The 19725-nt window shown below is 42.8% G+C and overlaps 1 protein-coding gene across 1 annotated transcript; it reads right to left on the bottom strand.

Annotated features, from left to right (window-relative positions):
* Positions 1-7593: 7593 nt before the first annotated feature.
* On the bottom strand, positions 7594-8844 carry LOC130736140 (uncharacterized). Its single transcript, XM_057587986.1, has 2 exons — positions 8671-8844; positions 7594-8553 (listed from the first exon to the last, which is right to left on the bottom strand). The coding sequence occupies exons 1-2, from the start codon at positions 8842-8844 to the stop codon at positions 7594-7596; spliced, it is 1134 nt and encodes a 377-aa protein (XP_057443969.1).
* Between the last annotated feature and the right edge of the window lie 10881 nt (positions 8845-19725).

Here is a 19725-nt window from a genome sequence, read left to right as displayed (position 1 = left end):
TCGGGTTCTGACAACGTCAGGGACCCTAAACGTCAAAAAACTTCAGGTGCTGCTGGTGGTAAGCCTCTCCACCAATCAACTCTTGATTCAAAAAGTCGTCCCGCTGAGAAAAAGAAGGGACATGACAATGTCCCGCCCCCTCAACAAGATTCAAGCACGCTGATCAACCGCCCATCAACTCCATTTGGCCAGGCTGGGCCTAGTTCAGCCATTGGTGGCGAAGCTCCTCCCCCCTTGCTGAGCTTGTCGGATCCTCACTTCAATGGGCTGGAATTCATGACCCGTACTTTTGACAACCGGATTCACAAGGACATTTCCGGTCAGGGTCCCCCCAACATTGCTTCCATGGCGATCCATCACGCGCTGTCTGCCGCCAGTACTGTAGCGGGAATGGCTCAGTGTGTGAAAGAGTTGATCTCAGCCAAAAACCGTTTTGAGAAGAAGGCAGCTGATTACAAGACAGCCTATGAACGGGCTAAAACTGATGCTGAGACCGCCAACAATAAGCTGAAATCTGCTGAGGAGAAGTGTGCTAAATTAACTGAAGACTTGGCTGCTTCGGACCTGCTTCTTCAAAAGACCAAGTCTCTTAAAGAAGCCATAAATGACAAGCACACTGCCATTCAAGCCAAATATCAAAAGTTGGAGAAGAAACATGATCGCCTGAATGCTTCCATCCTAGGGCGTGCTTCTCTCCAATATGCTCAAGGCTTTCTGGCGGCCAAAGAGCAGATCAGTGTAGTTGAGCCGGGCTTTGATCTTTCCCGCATTGGGTGGCTGAAGGAGATCAAGGATGGTCAAGTAGTTGGTGATGATGACATTAGCCTCGATCTCCTTCCCCAATTCAATGATGAGAGTGAGCCTGAAGAAGATGGCGAGGATGGGAATGAGCAGCACAGGAATGAGGATCAAGGGAAGGAAGATCCTCAAGCTGGGACAAGCCAGGGCAACAACGCCAACAACGAGAACCTGGCTTGAATTTGTTTTTATTTTATGAAGTTGAAATTTTTCTTTGGGCATTGCCCTGTTTTATTTTCATTCCAAATCATGTATGGGCATCGCCCCCTTTTTTCTACTTTAAATGGATATCATCTTAAGTTCATTCGTTGTTTTTAGTTGTTCCCAACTTTCGTTGTTATATACCTTAGCCGATTTTTCGACGAGGCTTGGTTTCTAGTGGCCACTAGAATTGCCAAGGCTTTTAACTTTTGAAGGCGATACTTTCTTATTCCGAAAGGTTTACTCGCGGTATTGCATACCTTGATACGATTTGCATTGCATGAACTCGTAATAAAAATTCAAAACATATGATTCTGTTGAAATGATCTTTTCATTAATTTTCTTTCGTATGGGAACAATTGTCCCTTCATTACAATTGTCGCCTCATTAAAAACCTTTCCAAAGAAAGGGAAAAAGAGTGCGACTTCGTTCACATTTGTTGTTTCTACTAACTAAAATACTGCTTTAGATGAGAGGCGTTCCATGTTCGTGGAACCTTTTGACCGCTTAGTTGTTCCAACTTATAAGCTCCTCCTCCAACATCGCCAATAATCCTGTAAGGCCCGCCCCAGTTGGGTGAGAGTTTGTTGTGTTTATCGGGCATTGTATTTTTTCGGAGCACTAAGTCTCCTACCCTCATTTTTCTTGGCACCACTTTTGTTGAGAATTTTCTTGCCACCTTCACTTTTCCCGCCTCATTTCTTATGTGGGCCTCTCGTTGTTCCTCGGGCAGCATAATTAGATTTGCTATTAAGTTTTCTCCGTTGTCATTTTCATTAAACCGAGCCACTCGCCAATTTTGGTTTTCAATTTCCACTGGGAGCATGGCGTCAGTTCCATAAGTTAGACGATACGGGGTTTCCTTCGTGCTTGACTGCTCCGTGGTGTTGTATGCCCAAAGAACGCCTGGTAGTTCCTCCGCCCAAAGCCCTTTTGCCTCATCCAGTTTCTTCTTTAAACCCTTCAGGATAACTTTGTTAGCCGATTCAGCCTGCCCATTGGTCTGTGGATGTTCTACAGAGGCAAATCGCATCTCGATTCCCATTTCTGTACAAAATTCTCGGGTAACACTACTTGTGAATTGTGTTCCGTTGTCCATTACTAATGCCCTGGGAACCCCAAATCTACAAATAATCCTTCGCCACAAGAAGCTCCTGACCTTAGCGGCCGTGATAGCTGCTACTGCCTCAGCCTCTATCCACTTAGTGAAGTAATCAACCGCCACGATGATGTACTTCATTTGTGCCTTCGCCACAGGGAATGGTCCTAAGATATCGGTCCCCCACATAGCGAACGGCCAAGGCGCCATCATGGTTGTTAATTCTTCTGGTGGAGCCTTGTGTAGGTCAGAAAAGACTTGACATTTTTCACATTTCTTAACATACTCCAAACAATCCTTCTTCATCGTTGGCCAATAGAATCCTGCTCTTATCACCTTAACTGCCAAGGATCGCCCGCCAATATGACTAGAACACACGCCTTCGTGGACTTCCGCCATTATTCCGAGGGCGTCCTTGATATCGACACATTTGAGCATAGGAGACATGATTCCTCGCCGATACAACTCTCCACCCACCAGTGTGTAAAAACTGGCTTCCCTTCGTTTTGCTCTCGTGTTCAAATCATCCTCCTTTGGTGGGTTCTCTAAGAAGGTTTTAATCGATTCCATCCAAGATACCTCGCCCTCATTGACTGACTTTACAGCTTTCAACTTTATTTCTACCAAATCAATGCTCGGGCGAGGCAGGGTTTCTTGAATGACTGTCTGGTAGTTGCCCAATTTCCCTGTGCTTGCCAACACATCAGCCCTCTCATTTTGTCCCCTCGGGACATGTTCTATTTTGATTTCTTTGACCTCCATCATCAATCTGCGCACCACTTCCAAATATTTGGACAGTTGCGGATCCTTCACCTGGTACTCACCTTTCACTTGTTTAACCACTAACTGCGAATCTCCTTTGATAAATAACTTCTGGACTCCCAATTCAATGGCCAACCTTAAGCCGGCAATTAGAGCCTCGTACTCAGATTGATTATTGCTCGCCTTGAACTCGAACTTGAGAGACTGTTCAATGATCATTTTATCTGGACTTTCGATTGTTATTCCCGCCCCACTTCCAGTGTTATTAGAGGATCCATCCACAGACAGGACCCATTCTCCTTGAGTCTTCTCTCCTTCAGTGGGTGTTAATTCCGCCACGAAGTCAATTAAACTCTGGACTGTGACTTGGCCCCTTGGCTCATATTGTAAGTCATACTCTGACAGCTCAACCGACCAGCTAACCAATCGCCCTGATAAATCAGGCTTCTGAAGTACTTGCCTTAAGGGAACATCAGTTTTAATTTTGACTTGGAAACTTTGGAAGTAAGGTCTGAGGCGCCTTGCAGTTTTCAGAATCGCCAAAGCCGCCTTTTCAATTTTTTGGTACCGCAATTCTGCCCCCTGTAAAGTATGGCTCACGAAATATATAACTTTCTGCTTTTTTCCTTCTTCCTGGAGCAAAACCGTACTTACCGCCTTGTCAGTAACCGCCAAATAGAGCACTAATGGAACGCCTGGTGTTGGCTTGGAGAGTACCGGTAATGTGGCCAATGTTTCTTTCAATTTGGTAAAAGCTTGTTCGCATTCCTCTGTCCACTGAAACTTTGAATTCTTTTTTAAACATGTGAAGAACGGGGCCGCTTTGTCACCCGCCATTGGCAAGAAACGTGACAAGGCGGCCATTCGCCCTGTCAAACGCTGAACCTCCTTTATACTTGTTGGGCTTTTCATTTCCAAGATCGCCCTTCCCTTATCTGGGTTTACTTCTATTCCTCTTGATGTTAACATAAATCCCAAGAATTTTCCTCCCTGGATCCCAAAAGAACACTTCTCAGGGTTTAACTTCATTTGATATGTTCTTAACTGATCAAACGCTTCTTTAAGGTCGCCGCCATGATCACTAGCCCTGGCGGATTTTACAATCATGTCATCCACATACACCTCCATATTCCTGCCTACTTGCTTTGAAAAAATTTTGTCCATGAGCCGTTGGTACGTAGCTCCTGCATTCTTCAAACCAAAAGGCATTGTCTTGTAACAATAGTTCGCCTGATTGGTCATGAATGCTGTACTTTCCTCATCCGAGGGATGCATCATAATCTGATTATAGCCCGAATAAGCGTCCATGAGACTTAAAAGTTCATTCCCTGAAGCTCCATCCACAAGCTTGTCAACATTGGGAAGTGGGTACGAATCTTTGGGACACACTTTGTTCAGGCTCGTGTAGTCCGTGCACATTCGCCATTTCCCATTGGCCTTCTTGACCATTACAACATTGGCGAGCCACGTTGGGTACTGTACCTCACGGATGAAGCGGGCCTTGATCAATTTTTCAGTCTCTACTTGTACAGCCTTGTTCTTTTCTTCACTCATTCTTCGCCTTGGTTGGATGACCGGGGTCGCCCCTGGTCGTATGGCTAGCTTGTGGGTGATCACCTTGGGATCAATCCCTGGTACATCATTGATGGTCCATGCGAAGAGATCTAGATTATCACCCAGAAGGGTGATTAGTCTGTCCTCTTGTTCTGTTGTCAACCCACTGCCAATCTTTAGAAACTTGTCCTTGACTTGCACCTGCTTGGTTTCTTCCAGCGGTTGTGGGCGAAAATCATCAGCATCATCTCTTGGGTCCAAGCTAAATCCTTCTTGTGGGAAGATTTCTGTAATTCGGTGGCTCTCCTTGGCGGCCTTCCGCCCATAGAGCGCCACGCTCCTCAAATAGCATTCCCTTGCTGCATTCTGGTCTACACGCAATATCCCGACCTTCCCGTTGCATGCGGGATATTTAACAGTTAAATGAGCAGTTGAGATGACCGCGCAGACCTTATTGAGGGTGTCTCGCCCCAAGAGTACGTTGTAATTGGCTCTACACGCCAATACTAAGTACTTTACTTGAAACTTCTTGACAAACTCTCCTTCTCCAAAGGCAGTCGGAATTTCGACGTATCCCCGCACACTGACACGGTCTCCTGTGAATCCCACCAAAGTTCCCCTGTATGGTTTCAAATCTGATTCCTTTAGTCCCAGGCGATCAAAGGCGTCTCCATAGATGATGTCTGCCGAAGATCCCTGGTCTAAGAATACTTTCTTTGTCACATAATTGTTAACCCTAATTGTTACCACAATTGGATCGTTGTCATGGGGAATTACATGCGCAAAATCCTGAGGGGTGAATATAATAGGGGAATGATTCACCCAACACTCGCCTTCGTTCGACTCCTGTACTGAGTGTACTGCCGCTACGTAGCGTTTTCTAGCCTTACTTGAAATTGCACCCCCGCCAAATCCTCCTGCAATAGATGAGCATTCCCCAGCAGGATCGCCCAACTCTTCAACTATCTCTTTACCTTTACCTTTGTCCCCTTGAGTGATTTTAGCTACCTCCGGCGCTGCTGTGTCTTTGACAAAGTTTGCCAAATGGCCAGCTTTAATCAAGCGATCAATTTCCCGCCTTAAATTCCAGCAATTATCTGTCGTATGCCCCAACGCTCTGTGGTACTCGCACCACCTATTGGTGTCCACGTTAGCTGGCGGCCGCCGTGGGGGTGGTGGGTACTGCACAACGTTGGTCTGTCCAACCGCCCTTAAAATGGTACTTAAGGGTGCATTCAACTTAGTAAGTGGGATTGGCGTTGGCGAAGCACCAGGCTGACCAGCTGTGGCAGCAGCGGGACCTTGTGAATTTCTGTGCCATGTATTTTGAAAGCCAGGTTTAGAGTTGTGGTATGGTCCCGGTCTTGGTACGCGGGGGGTTTGCGCTATCCTGGTTTCCTTCCCCGCCTTAGATTTGTCTTGTGAAACACCGCCAGATTGAGACTGCTTACGTCCTTCCTCTCTTTCTTGTTTCTTCTGGTCATCTTGCTCAATCAATATGAACTCTTGAACACGAGCGCGAAGATCCATCATATCCTTCGCCGGTCGCCTTGTTAAGTCTCTATTCAAATCTCCCGCCCGAAGGCCATTTTTGAATGACGCCAAACAGACATCTGGATTTTCATCCTCCAACTGCACCGCCATCTTGCTGAAGCGTGCCATGTAGGTTTTTAATTTCTCGCCTGGTTGCTGATGTATGCTGATAAGATCAAACATTGTTGCTTTTGTGGTTTTATTGGCGGAAAATTGAGTCAGAAACTTAGTGGACAGATCAGTGAAATTATCAATGGAGAAGGGCGGTTGTCGAATGAACCACTGCATCGCCATGCCCTTGAACGTGGAAGGCAATAATCGACATTTTACCGCATCCGACGCCCCGCCGATCACCATTTTAGTATTGAAGTATCTAAGATGCTCCATAGGATCAGATTCGCCCGAAAAGGCGTCTAATGCCATGGTTTGCAGGTGCTTTGGAATGTCCACCCTAGTGATGGCTGGAACAAAAGGTTGGAATTCAACTACATCCTCCGCCTCCAGGCGTTGTTCTTGCTTAAAATTCTGCCGCTGAGTAAGATACTCAACTTGGGCTTGCAACTGCTCGTTTTGGGACTGCACCTTCTGCAAGGTATCTAACATTTGTTGCAAAGCCGCAGGCGTGATACCTGTCACTGCCTCTTGCGCTCTCCGTGGAGCAGTTGTTTTAAGATCTTCCAAGTTCACGTAGTCAGGCGGCGTTGAACGCCGCCGAACACCTGGATCTGATTTAGCGATCAGATCTGAAGGTCTTCCCGGAGCTGCATTCACCAATGACGCCGGCGACGGCGCCACTGAGTGGACCCCCTCCGAGGAAGCTTCCTGCTCTTGGTCGTCCAGTACGGGACGGTTGTTGTTTCGTCCGCCGGCGCGACCGCCGTGTCGACCACCACCGCGCCGGCGATGATCGCGCCGACCTACGCCGTATGAACGAGTCTCCATGGCTCGCGATTCCTCCTTCTGTCACCGGAAGAGCTGAGTCTTCCCCACAGACGGCGCCAATGTTCTGTACTAGGGCAAGCTTATGTAAGAGAAAGACAAAAAGTAAACCCTAGCAGAGCACTAAAATAGCAAAACTACCATAAAAGGAATATTCTCATTAATGCTGAAAAAGTTGGTTTTGTACAAGTGGATGACCTCCCCTTTTATAGAGGGGGTGGTCATGATATGGATCTTTCCTATATTTGGGCCTGACAATCAGGGCCCAAATCCCCGTACACATAAGACAAATCCAAAGGAATCTTCCAGCTGGCTTGTGGGTCCATCACCTAAGGGAGGGCAATGAAGCTCGTCATGTTGCCTTTCCCGCCTTGGCTATCGTCACTGGTTTATTGTTCATTTTGGGCGGGACATAATCTTCTTTATGTCCCGCCCAGTCCAACAACCAACACTAAAAAAAAATTAAAGAGATGCACTAACAGTGGCAGAGCTCTTAGTTCCAGTTACATCTTCTGCATTCTCATTCTCATTTCCATCCTCTTCTTCTTCCTCTTCAGCAACCTCATCAGTCCCTGCTTCTTCTTCTGCATCAGATTCCTCAGGCTCCTCTTCATTTGCACCAGCAACATCCCCAATATCCTGATCAACCTCTTCTTCCTCAACAGCAGCAGGAAAATCTGTCATGGCTTTGATAAGCTTGTCCACATTCAGCTTCCTGATTTTGCACGCCTGAATGGTGTCACCCAGGACTTGGAAACAGCCCTCAACTCAGTCAAGATATCATCCTTACCCGAACCAATTGCTTGAGTGCCACTGGCACTGGCTGTTCCCTTTGCTATAGTCAGCACAATGTCTGGAACATGTGTCCCAACAAACAAGCGATAATCAAATTTGAGAGGCATAGGCTTCTTACCTTGAGGTTCATCAGCCCTCACAACAGTTTGATGTACAATTATCTCAGACAAAAGGCAGGGAAACAAAATAGGAAGCCTTACTGCATAAGAACCTGAATGCTTGAGAATCTGATAAAAAACAAGTTTACCAAAATCAAACTCACCACCAGTTCCAATCAAATAGAGCATCTTGGCAAGGCGAGCAGTAACACCAGACAAGTGATTTGTTGCCATCCAGTTTGCACCGCCAATCTTAAATAGCACAGCATACTTGGTAGTTAACTTCCCAGATGGAAGCAATCTTTTCTTTGGCCACTTCCTGACCAGCTTTCCAGTTAGGGTATTAGAAACCCTATTCAAATCAGGCTCTTCATCCGCCACAGCAACAGGGCTCCTGCCCAAAAACTCATTAATCACTTCAGGAGAAAAGTTGACACACTTTCCTCTTACATAGACTTTCCTGTACTTAGTGCTGCTCTCATCATCACAGTCAGTAGGGATGTTTACAATGAACTCTCTAACCAATTGAACAAAACATCTGCCAATATCCTTGACAATCCTCATCAAACCAGCATTAACCAATAGATCCATGATCTCCTTGAGTTCCAAGGCATCTTCATGAAGTTCTCTCTCTACACCCAACCTTCTCTGGACAATAAACTTCCAACTTTGTGCAGAACTTGCAAAGTGGAAAGATACATTATTAACAGGAGCATCAGGCACATTTGTAGGAATCCTTTTCCCTTTCAGCAGCTTTCTTGCAGTGGTTGAGATCTAGTATGACATCTGACTCAGAGTCAGATTCTAACACATGCTTCCTTTTCCTTCCTGCAGAGATTTCACCCTTTACCTATTCTTTTCTGACTTTTTCTTCTTTGCAGACTCAGGCACCTGAGAAGTTTTGGACTTCTGAGAGGTCTTGACAGAGGCCCTATCCTTCTTGTTCTTCTTCCCATCTGCAACTTTCTTGCTTGCAAGGACATCAGTTTTCTTCATGGAAAGAGTAGATACTGGAGTTTCCTTAAATTGGAGTGTCATCATCAGAGTCATCTTCTTCTGAGACATTCACAACTTTCGCCTTGCCTTTCTTGGAGGAGGGTGTAGAAGTCTTCTGGACAGAGGCTTCCACTGAGGAAGTTTCTTCACTTCCAGATTCAGAGTTCTCAGCCTCGTTGTCATCGCTGGAGGTATGAGATTTTTCTTCTGAACCAGGAGGAGAGAGATCTGCATGCTGGGGATCAACATCCTATTCAACATCTGGACAAGTGGCAACCTTTGCAAGATTCTCAAGAGCATCAGTGCTCTCTTGATTAACTTCAGTAGTAGGCATAACATCAGATTCATCGAAGGGAACATCATTATGGGAATCATCAGAGATGTCCTGAGGAGTTGAAACCTTGGTTCCTCCTTTCTTGAGAACAACGGCGAGTCTTTCATACCATGCTCTTGGTGCTTGTTCGAACCCATAGAGAGCCTTTTTCAGCTTGTACACATGTTCTGGATAGATTGAGTCAATGAAGCCTTTTGGTTGTTCAACATACACTTCTTCATTCAAATATCCATTCAGGAAAGCACTCTTAACATCCATTTGAAACAATCTGAACTTCAATAAACATGTTACTCCCAATAGAAGTCTGATTGATTCCAGTCTAGCTACTGGAGAAAAAGTTTCATCAAAGTCTACTCCTTCAATCTGAGTATACTCTTGAGCAACTAATCTGGCCTTGTTTCTTGTTACATTACCATTTCCATGTGACTTATTTCTGAAAATCCACTTGGTTCCAATCACATTCACACCATCTGGTCTTGGGACAAGATCCCACACCTCATTTCTCTTGAATTGATCCAGTTCTTCTTGCATGGCATTGTTCCAGTATTCATCTGTTAGAGCTTCCTTGATGTTCTTTGGGTCAATTCTGGAGATAAAACAAGCATTTGCAATAATGTCTCTAGATCTAGTAATGACTCATTCATTTAGATTCCCTATTATGTTCTCTTTGGGATGGATTTTCTGAATCCTAATTAATGGAAAAACCTTCTTAGATGGCACATGCTCATTTTCTTCCTCTGATTCAATGTCAGACCTGATGTATGTGACATTTGGTCTCTCGTTAACTATCTGAGGCACATGATCATCTCCATCTATATTGTCTTCTTCCATATTATTTCCACTGTCATCCACAACAACATTTATGGACTCCATCATTGTCTTTGTGCGAGAATTGAAGACCATGTATGTCTTGCTATTCATTGAGTAACTCAGAAATATCCCTTCATCACTCTTGGGATCTAGTTTCCTTCTCTGTTCTCTATCAGTCAAAATGTAACATCTACTTCCAAAAACATGAAAGTACATAACAGTAGGTTTATTTCCCTTCCACAACTCATATAGAGTAGAATCAGTTCCTGAACGAATAGTTACCCTGTTGTGAATATAGCAAGCAATATTTATAGCCTCAGCCCAAAAATGATAAGGAACTTTCTTTGCATGAAGCATCACCCTAGAAAATTCTTACAGAGTTATGTTCTTCTTTTCAACAACATCATTCTATTGAGGAGTGATAGGAGCTGAAAATTCGTGCTTGATTCCTTCACTGACACAGTATTATGAGAATTTGCTATTCTCAAATTCCTAACCATGATCACTTCTAATTCTCACAATACCATAGCCCTTCTCTCTCTAGAGTTGCTGGCTTAGCTCTCTAAACACTTCCAAAGCTTCTGATTTTTCTGCAAGAAAGCTCACTAAAGTGAATCCTGAAAAATTATCAACACAGACAAACACATACCTTTTTCCACCAAAGCTTTCTTTCTGCATTGGTCTCATTAAGTCCATGTGCAGCATTTCCAAAGATCTTGTTGTACGAACATGATTCAGTTTCTTGTGAGAAGTCTGAGTCTGCTTTCCATTCTGAGTCTGCTTTCCAGTCTCGGAAGGCCTCTGATAGCTTCCTTAGAGATAACTTTCTTCATGCTTTTATGGTTTAGATGCCCTAACTTTTGATGCCAGAGTTTTGCTTCATCTTCCTTTGACACATGACAAACTGAAGTCATAGCCTTGTTCTTGTAAGATCAAGTTTTGATCTAGTAGTACAACTCTATGTTTTGATGATTACAAGTTAACTATTAAGTATGAACAATTATGGTACTCTAACGTTGTTTTCTGAGTGTTCAAATGACAAGCCAAGATTCTGGTTCTACTTCACATATTTCAGAAGCACAATGTTCAAAGAGTAACCTCTGCAACGCTTTCGCACGTACTATGTTCAATCTGAACAGTAGATCAAGCTTCAGAAGATCTGAAGATCATAAAGCTCTGATATGGATTCAGCTCACTAGAAGCTCTAAGGATCAGACGTTCTGAAGGTACAGACGCTCTGAAGGATCAGACGCTCTGAAGGATCAGACGCTCTGAAGGATCAGACGCTCTGAAGGATCAGAAGCTGAGTAGTGAAGATTCTGAAGTCCAAAAGTAAGCTGGCTCTGAAGACCAAGTACTTCTCCTCTAAGTCCAGAAGTAGAAGGTACAAAGGTCAGAGAATCCAAGCTTCCCTCTGACTCTGATCATCAAGCTTCACAAGTTCCAAGATGAAGCGTCACTCTGATCAGAAGTCAACAAGGATAAAGGTCGTGTCGCTATCCAAAGTACAAAAGCAATTGTACCATTCCTGACGACCCTACCTAACTGATTCAGCCACAGCAGAACCTGGAAATTCCAGATCTGCCTTCCAACGGTAGCATTTCCATGCAACGTTCAAACCCTAATCCTTGGAGTATATAAAGAAGATGAAGATTGAAAGATGTCGCCTAAGAAACTTATTCACGCGCAAGAAATATTTCAAATCTTCTTAGCAATCTTTCTTCAGATAGAACTAAGTGTGTTTACTATTAGCTTTCCAAGAAGCATTTATTTGTAAACCCAAAACCTTCAAACAGTTGTTTGTTTTACCTTTAGGAGATCAAGGTTGATCGGATCCTAGAGAAGACTAAGAGAGTGAATCTTAGTGATAGCTAAGTCAGTGTATTGTTAGTCACTTTGCAGGTAGCAAATGCAGTTGTAACAAAACTCTGATTAGTGGATTGCCTTCATTCTAAGAAGGAGGAAATCACCTTAACGGGTGGACTGGATTAGCTTGAGGGATTTATCAAGTGAACCAGGATAAAATCATTTGTGTGCTTTCCTTATCTCTTATCTCTGCACTTTTATCATTGGTGTTTGAAGAGATTTATTTAAATCTAAAGTGGGTTGAGTTTTTAGTTGTAAAACGCTATTCAAACCCCCCTTTCTATCGTTTTTCATACCTTCAATTGGTATCAGAGCGCAAGTTCTAATTACCACACCTAACAGTGTTCAGTGATCCGGGCCGGTGTGAAAAACTAAAATGGCTGCCACCATTAAAGCGCAAAAAGATGTCTACAGTGCAAAGCCTCCTATGTTTGATGGGCAAAGATTTGAATACTGGAAAGACAGGATTGAAAGCTTCTTTCTGGGCTTTGATGCAGATCTCTGGGATATTATAGTGGATGGCTACGAGCGTCCAGTTGATGTTGATGGCAAGAAGATCTCAAGATCAGAGATGTCTGCAGAACAAAAGAAGCTTTACTCACTACATCATAAAGCCAGAACTATTCTTCTAAGTGCTATTTCTTATGAAGAATATCAAAAGATCACAGATCGTAAGTATACTAAGGGTATCTTTGATTCATTGAAGATGACCCATGAAGGAAACAAGAAGGTGAAGGAGTCAAAGGCGTTGGCCTTGATTAGAAAGTATGAATCCTTCCAGATGGAATCCAGTGAGTCCATTGAGGACATGTTCTCTAGATTTCAGCTACTCATTGCTGGAATTAGACCTCTCAACAAGAGCTACACAACTGCTAATCATGTCATGAGAATTCTGAGAGACCTTCCTGAAAGCTGGATGCCTCTGATAACTTCCTTGGAGCTCACAAGAGATATTGATCAGATGAGTCTGGAAGAACTCATAAGCATACTGAAGTGTCATGAACTGAAGCGTTCTGAACATCAGGATCAGAAGAAGAAGTCTATAGCCTTGAAATCCAAATCTGAAAAGGCTAAAGATCTCCAAGCAGAAGAAGAATCTGAAGAACCCTCTGAAGATTTTGATGAGGATGAGCTGACTCTGATCTCCAGAAGGTGTAAGATCAAGTTTTGATCTAGTAGTACAACTCTATGTTTTGATGATTACAAGTTAACCTTTTGATATGAACAATTGTGGTACTCTAACGTGTTTTTCTGAGTGTGCTATTTACAGGCTCTGACCCTGACTCAATTTCACACAAATCAGAAGCACTGTGTATAAAGGGTAACCCAAGCAACGCTTTCGCATTCACCATGTTCAGTATGAACAGTGGAAAAGCTTCAGAAGATCTGAAGCTATACAAACTCTGATGAGGACTCAGTCGCTAGAAGCTCTGATGATCCAGAAGTTCTGACAACCAAGAAACACTGAAGGTTCAGATGTTCCGATGGTGTAGAAGACTCTGAAGATCCAGAAGCTGAATAGTGGAAACTCTGAAGTCCAGAAGCAAGAAACTCTGAAGGCCATGTTCTTCCCTCTGAGTTCAGAATCAGAAGATACAATGGTCAGAGGATCTGTGCTATCCCTCTGACTCTGATCAACCGGCTTCACAAGTTCCAATACGAAGCATTCCTCTGATCAGAAGTCTCCTAGGTTAAAAGGTCAAGTCGCTATCCAAGTACAAAAGCAAGTGTACCTTCCTGACGACCTACCTAACGTTCTCAGCCACAGCAGAAGCTGGATTTTCCAGAACTGCCCTCCAACGGTAGCATTTCCCATGCAACGCTCAACCCTAATCCTTGGAGTATATATAGAGGCTGAAGATTGAAAGAAGCGGCCAGAAAGAAGAAGAAAAAAATATACAAGAAGCAATACACACGCGCAAGATATATTCTAAGCTTTCTTTCATCTTGTAATTTATTTTAGTTTACACTCAGCTTATTCAGAAGCAAATCCTTGTAAACACCAACCTCAAACAGTTGTTTGATTTTCCTTTAGGAGATCAAGGTTGATCGGATCCTAGAGAAGACTAAGAGAGTGAATCTTAGTGTGAGCTAAGTCAGTGTAATTGTTAGTCACTTGTAGGTTTCAAGTGCAGTTGTAACTCTTACCTGATTAGTGGATTGCCTTCATTCTAAGAAGGAAGAAATCACCTTAACGGGTGGACTGGAGTAGCTTGAGTGATTTATCAAGTGAACCAGGATAAAATCCTTGTGTGCTTTTCTATCTCTATCTTTTGCACTTAGTTCTCGAAAAGATTTGTTAAAATCTTTAAGGTGGTAGTTTTGTACTGAAAACGTTATTCAAACCCCCCCTTTCTACCGTTTTTCATACCTTCAATTGGTATCAGAGCGCAAGTTCTGATTACCACACCTAACAGTGTTCAGTGATCCGGGCCGGTGTGAAAAACAATGGCTGCCATCACCAGTGAAACTCAAAGAGATGGTTACAACGCAAAGCCTCCTATGTTCGATGGTCAAAGGTTCGAATATTGGAAAGATAGACTGGAAAGTTTCTTTCTGGGTTTCGATGCAGATCTCTGGGATATTATTGTGGATGGCTATGAGCGTCCAGTTGATGCAGATGGCAAAAAGATCCCAAGGTCAGAGATGTCTGCAGATCAAAAGAAGCTGTACTCACAACATCATAAAGCAAGAGCAATTCTTCTAAGTGCTATCTCCTATGAGGAGTACCAGAAGATTACAGATCGTGAGTTTGCTAAAGGCATTTTTGATTCTCTGAAGATGTCTCATGAAGGAAACAAGAAAGTCAAAGAATCAAAGGCATTGTCTTTGATCCAAAAGTATGAATCCTTCATCATGGAGCCGAATGAGTCCATTGAAGAAATGTTCTCCAGATTTCAACTGCTTGTAGCTGGCATACGTCCTCTCAACAAGAGCTACACAACAAAAGATCACGTCATAAGGGTCATCAGGTGTCTTCCTGAAAGTTGGATGCCTTTGGTGACTTCAATAGAGCTCACGAGAGATGTTGAGAATATGAGTTTAGAAGAACTCATCAGCATTTTGAAATGCCATGAGCTGAAGCGCTCAGAGATGCAAGATCTGAGGAAAAAGTCCATAGCCTTGAAATCCAAATCTGAAAAGGCTAAGGTTGAGAAGTCAAAGGCTCTTCAAGCTGAAGAAGAAGAATCTGAAGAAGCATCAGAAGATTCTGATGAAGATGAGCTGACTCTGATCTCCAAGAGACTCAACCGCATCTGGAAGCACAGGCAGAGCAAGTTCAAAGGCTCTGGAAAGGCAAGAGGAAAGTCTGAATCCTCAGGTCAGAAGAAGTCATCAATCAAGGAAGTCACTTGCTTTGAGTGCAAAGAATCAGGGCACTACAAAAGTGACTGTCCAAAATTGAAGAAGGACAAGAAGCCAAAGAAGCACTTCAAGACCAAGAAGAGTCTGATGGTGACATTCGATGAATCAGAGTCAGAGGATGTTGACTCTGATGGTGAAGTCCAAGGACTCATGGCTATTGTCAAAGACAAAGGAACAGAGTCAAAGGAAGCTGTTGACTCTGACTCAGAATCAGAAGGAGATCCAGACTCTGACGATGAAAATGAGGTATTTGCTTCCTTCTCTACCTCTGAACTGAAACATGCTTTGTCTGATATCATGGATAAGTATAACTCCTTGTTGTCTAAGCATAAGAAGCTGAAAAAGAACTTATCTGCTGGTTCTAAAACTCCTTCTGAACATGAGAAAATCATATCTGATTTGAAAAATGATAACCATGCTTTAGTTAATTCTAACTCTGTGCTTAAGAATCAAATTGCAAAGTTAGAAGAAGTTATTGCCTGCGATGCCTCTGATAGTAAGCATGAATCTAAGTATGAAAAATCTTTTCAAAGATTCCTGGCTAAAAGCGTAGATAGAAGCTTAATGGCTTCAATGATCTATGGTGTAAGCAGAAATGGAATGCATGGCATTGGCTATTCTATACCAATTAGAAATGAGCCTTCGGTGTCTAAAGCTAAATCCTTGTATGAATGCTTTGTTCCCTCTGGTACCATATTGCCTGATCCTGTACCTGCTGAAGTTGCTAAAAACCCTCTTAAAAAGGGATCTTTCTCTATGACTAAATATCATGCAAATATTCCTTTAAAATATTATGTTGAGACACCCAAGGTGATCAGAACCTTTGGGGTAACTAACAAAAGAGGACCCAGAAAGTGGGTACCTAAGGACAAGATTATCTATGTTGCAGATATCCTTGATAGCTCCACTGAAACACCAATCATGGTATCTGGACAGTGGATGCTCGCGTCACATGACGGGAGAAAAGCGTATGTTCCGAGAGCTGAAACTTAAGCCTGGAGGCGAAGTTGGCTTTGGAGGAAATGAAAAGGGTAAAATTATTGGTACTGGTACTATTTGTGTAGATAGTAGTCCATGCATTGATAATGTTTTATTGGTAGACGGCTTAACACATAACTTATTGTCTATAAATCAATTAGCTGACAAGGGTTATGATGTTATATTCAATCAAAAGTCTTGCCGGGCTGTAAGTCAGATCGATGGCTCTGTTCTGTTTAACAGCAAGAGGAAGAACAACATTTATAAGATCAGATTATCTGAGTTGGAGGCTCAGAATGTGAAGTGCCTTCTGTCTGTTAATGAAGAGCAGTGGGTATGGCATAGACGGTTAGGGCATGCCAGTATGAGAAAGATTTCTCAGCTGAGCAAGCTAAACCTTGTCAGGGGCTTACCCAATCTGAAGTTCGCTTCAGACGCTCTTTGTGAAGCATGTCAGAAAGGCAAATTCACAAAAGTCCCTTTCAAGGCAAAGAATGTTGTCTCAACCTCAAGGCCGTTAGAACTTCTGCATATCGACCTGTTTGGACCAGTGAAAACTGAGTCTATAGGTGGCAAGAGATATGGGATGGTTATCGTTGATGACTATAGCCGCTGGACATGGGTAAAGTTTCTAACCCGCAAGGATGAGTCTCATGCTGTGTTCTCTACCTTTATTGCTCAAGTGCAAAACGAGAAGGCTTGTAGAATTGTGCGTGTCAGAAGTGACCATGGTGGAGAGTTTGAGAATGACAAGTTTGAGAGTCTGTTTGATTCCTATGGAATTACACATGATTTCTCTTGTCCCAGAACTCCTCAACAAAATGGTGTTGTTGAGAGGAAGAACAGAACTCTTCAGGAGATGGCTAGAACCATGCTCCAAGAAACTGGCATGGCTAAGCACTTTTGGGCAGAGGCAGTAAATACAGCATGTTACATTCAGAACAGAATCTCTGTGAGACCAATTCTGAAAAAGACTCCTTATGAATTGTGGAAGAACATAAAACCCAACATTTCTTATTTTCATCCTTTTGGCTGTGTTTGTTATGTTCTCAATACTAAGGATAGATTGCATAAATTTGATGCTAAATCTTCTAAGTGTCTATTACTTGGTTATTCTGATAGATCTAAAGGTTTTAGATTTTATAATACTGATGCTAAGACTATTGAAGAATCTATTCATGTTAGATTTGATGATAAGCTTGACTCTGACCAGTCAAAGCTAGTTGAAAAGTTTGCAGATTTAAGCATTAATGTTTCTGACAAAGGCAAAGCTCCAGAGGAAGTTGAGCCAGAGGAAGATGAACCAGAGGAAGAAGCTGGTCCCTCTAACTCACAAACTCTGAAGAAGAGCAGAATCACTGCAGCTCATCCTAAGGAATTGATTCTGGGCAACAAAGATGAACCAGTCAGAACCAGATCTGCCTTCAGACCCTCTGAAGAGACCTTGCTGAGTCTGAAAGGATTGGTGTCCTTAATTGAACCCAAGTCCATAGATGAAGCTCTTCAGGACAAGGATTGGATTCTGGCCATGGAAGAAGAATTGAATCAATTCTCCAAGAACGATGTTTGGAGCTTAGTGAAGAAGCCTGAGAATGTCCATGTTATTGGAACGAAATGGGTATTCAGAAACAAGCTGAATGAGAAAGGAGATGTAGTCAGAAATAAGGCAAGGCTAGTTGCTCAAGGCTACAGTCAGCAGGAAGGAATAGACTACACTGAAACATTTGCTCCAGTAGCAAGACTGGAAGCAATCAGACTGTTGATTTCTTTCTCAGTAAATCACAACATAGTTCTACATCAGATGGACGTAAAGAGTGCCTTCCTAAATGGTTATATCTCAGAGGAAGTCTATGTTCATCAACCCCCAGGTTTTGAAGATGAAAAGAAACCAGACCATGTGTTCAAATTGAAGAAATCACTCTACGGTCTGAAGCAAGCTCCCAGAGCATGGTATGAGAGACTTAGCTCATTCCTTCTGGAGAATGAGTTTGTAAGGGGTAAAGTAGATACAACTCTCTTTTGCAAGACTTATGAAGATGATATCTTAATTGTGCAAATTTATGTTGATGATATTATATTTGGTTCTGCTAATCAATCTCTATGCAAAGAATTTTCTGAGATGATGCAGGCTGAATTTGAGATGAGTATGATGGGAGAATTAAAGTACTTTCTGGGAATACAAGTTGATCAAACACCAGAAGGAACATATATCCATCAGAGCAAGTACACTAAAGAACTTCTGAAGAAGTTCAATATGCTGGAATCTACAGTGGCCAAGACTCCAATGCATCCAACATGCATTCTGGAAAAAGAAGATATAAGTGGTAAAGTATGTCAGAAGCTCTATCGTGGCATGATAGGTTCACTTCTGTACTTAACTGCATCTAGGCCAGACATATTATTTAGTGTTCATTTATGTGCTCGTTTCCAATCAGATCCAAGGGAAACCCACTTAACTGCTGTTAAGAGGATCCTAAGGTATCTGAAAGGCACCACTAACCTTGGCTTGATGTATAAGAAAACATCAGAGTATAAGCTTTCAGGTTATTGTGATGCTGATTATGCTGGAGATAGAACAGAGAGAAAAAGTACTTCTGGAAATTGTCAATTTCTGGGAAGCAATCTAGTCTCATGGGCAAGCAAGAGGCAATCAACCATTGCTCTATCAACTGCAGAGGCAGAATATATCTCAGCAGCAATATGCAGCACTCAGATGCTCTGGATGAAACATCAGCTGGAGGATTATCAGATCCTTGAGAGCAATATCCCAATCTATTGTGATAACACTGCTGCAATTTCGTTGAGCAAGAATCCTATCTTGCATTCAAGGGCAAAGCACATTGAGGTAAAGTATCACTTCATTAGAGATTATGTGCAGAAGGGCGTACTTCTTCTGAAGTTTGTTGATACTGACCATCAATGGGCAGATATCTTTACAAAGCCCTTAGCTGAAGATAGATTTAATTTTATTCTGAAAAATCTAAACATGGACTTTTGTCCAGAGTGAAGATAGATCAGAACCTCTGACTATGATACTTCTTGATCAGAAGATGTCTAGTCCAGAAGGTAACTCAATCAGAGTGTGTGTGCCCACTGGTACTGACTCTGAAGCTGAGACAACAACACGTGCGTCAGAATTTCTGATGCATAGTTCCTTGTGCCCGTGTGACAGTCTGTTGTGATTGCGTGTAGATATGCTTATCTCCTGTGTGTGATTGTGTATTTTACTGTTACTGTCTATCTTTAATTTTCAACCGTTGATCTTAAAGTGCTCTTTGAATCAACAACGGTTATTTGATAAAACCCACTATACACACACGTTCTCTCTCACTTCCGGTTTTCACTCTCGCACTCCCTGCTTTTCAAAACCGCCTCCTTCGTGATTTCTCTCTCGATCTCTCTTCATCCTTCAAACTTCATCTTCTACCTCAAACCTTCAACCTCTTCAAAATGGTGAGACAAACCAGAAGATCTACTGCAGATGCACCTCAGTTCCCTCACATGGTAGTCGGTTTGGCAACGGGTCAACGGGGCTCTGAGAACCCAGCACAAGAACAAGCTCAAGCTCAAGAGGAGATTGTTCCTATTGCAGAACG

The sequence above is a fragment of the Lotus japonicus genome, chromosome 2 (genome assembly GCF_012489685.1).
Source record: "Lotus japonicus ecotype B-129 chromosome 2, LjGifu_v1.2".
Classification (NCBI taxonomy): domain Eukaryota; kingdom Viridiplantae; phylum Streptophyta; class Magnoliopsida; order Fabales; family Fabaceae; genus Lotus; species Lotus japonicus.
The sequence above is the reverse complement of the archived record's forward strand: the minus strand, read 5'-3'. Positions and strand labels throughout refer to the sequence as shown.

What these genes read in the sequence shown, in the direction of transcription:
- LOC130736140 (XM_057587986.1), bottom strand. Translation starts at nt 8,844, where the DNA reads ATGTCTCAGAAGAAGATGACTCTGATGATGACACTCCAATTTAAGGAA. An exon ending in AGAAGTCCAAAACTTCTCAG is followed by an intron (nt 8,554 to 8,670) that starts GTGCCTGAGTCT and finishes ATGTCATACTAG; the next exon opens with ATCTCAACCACTGCAAGAAA.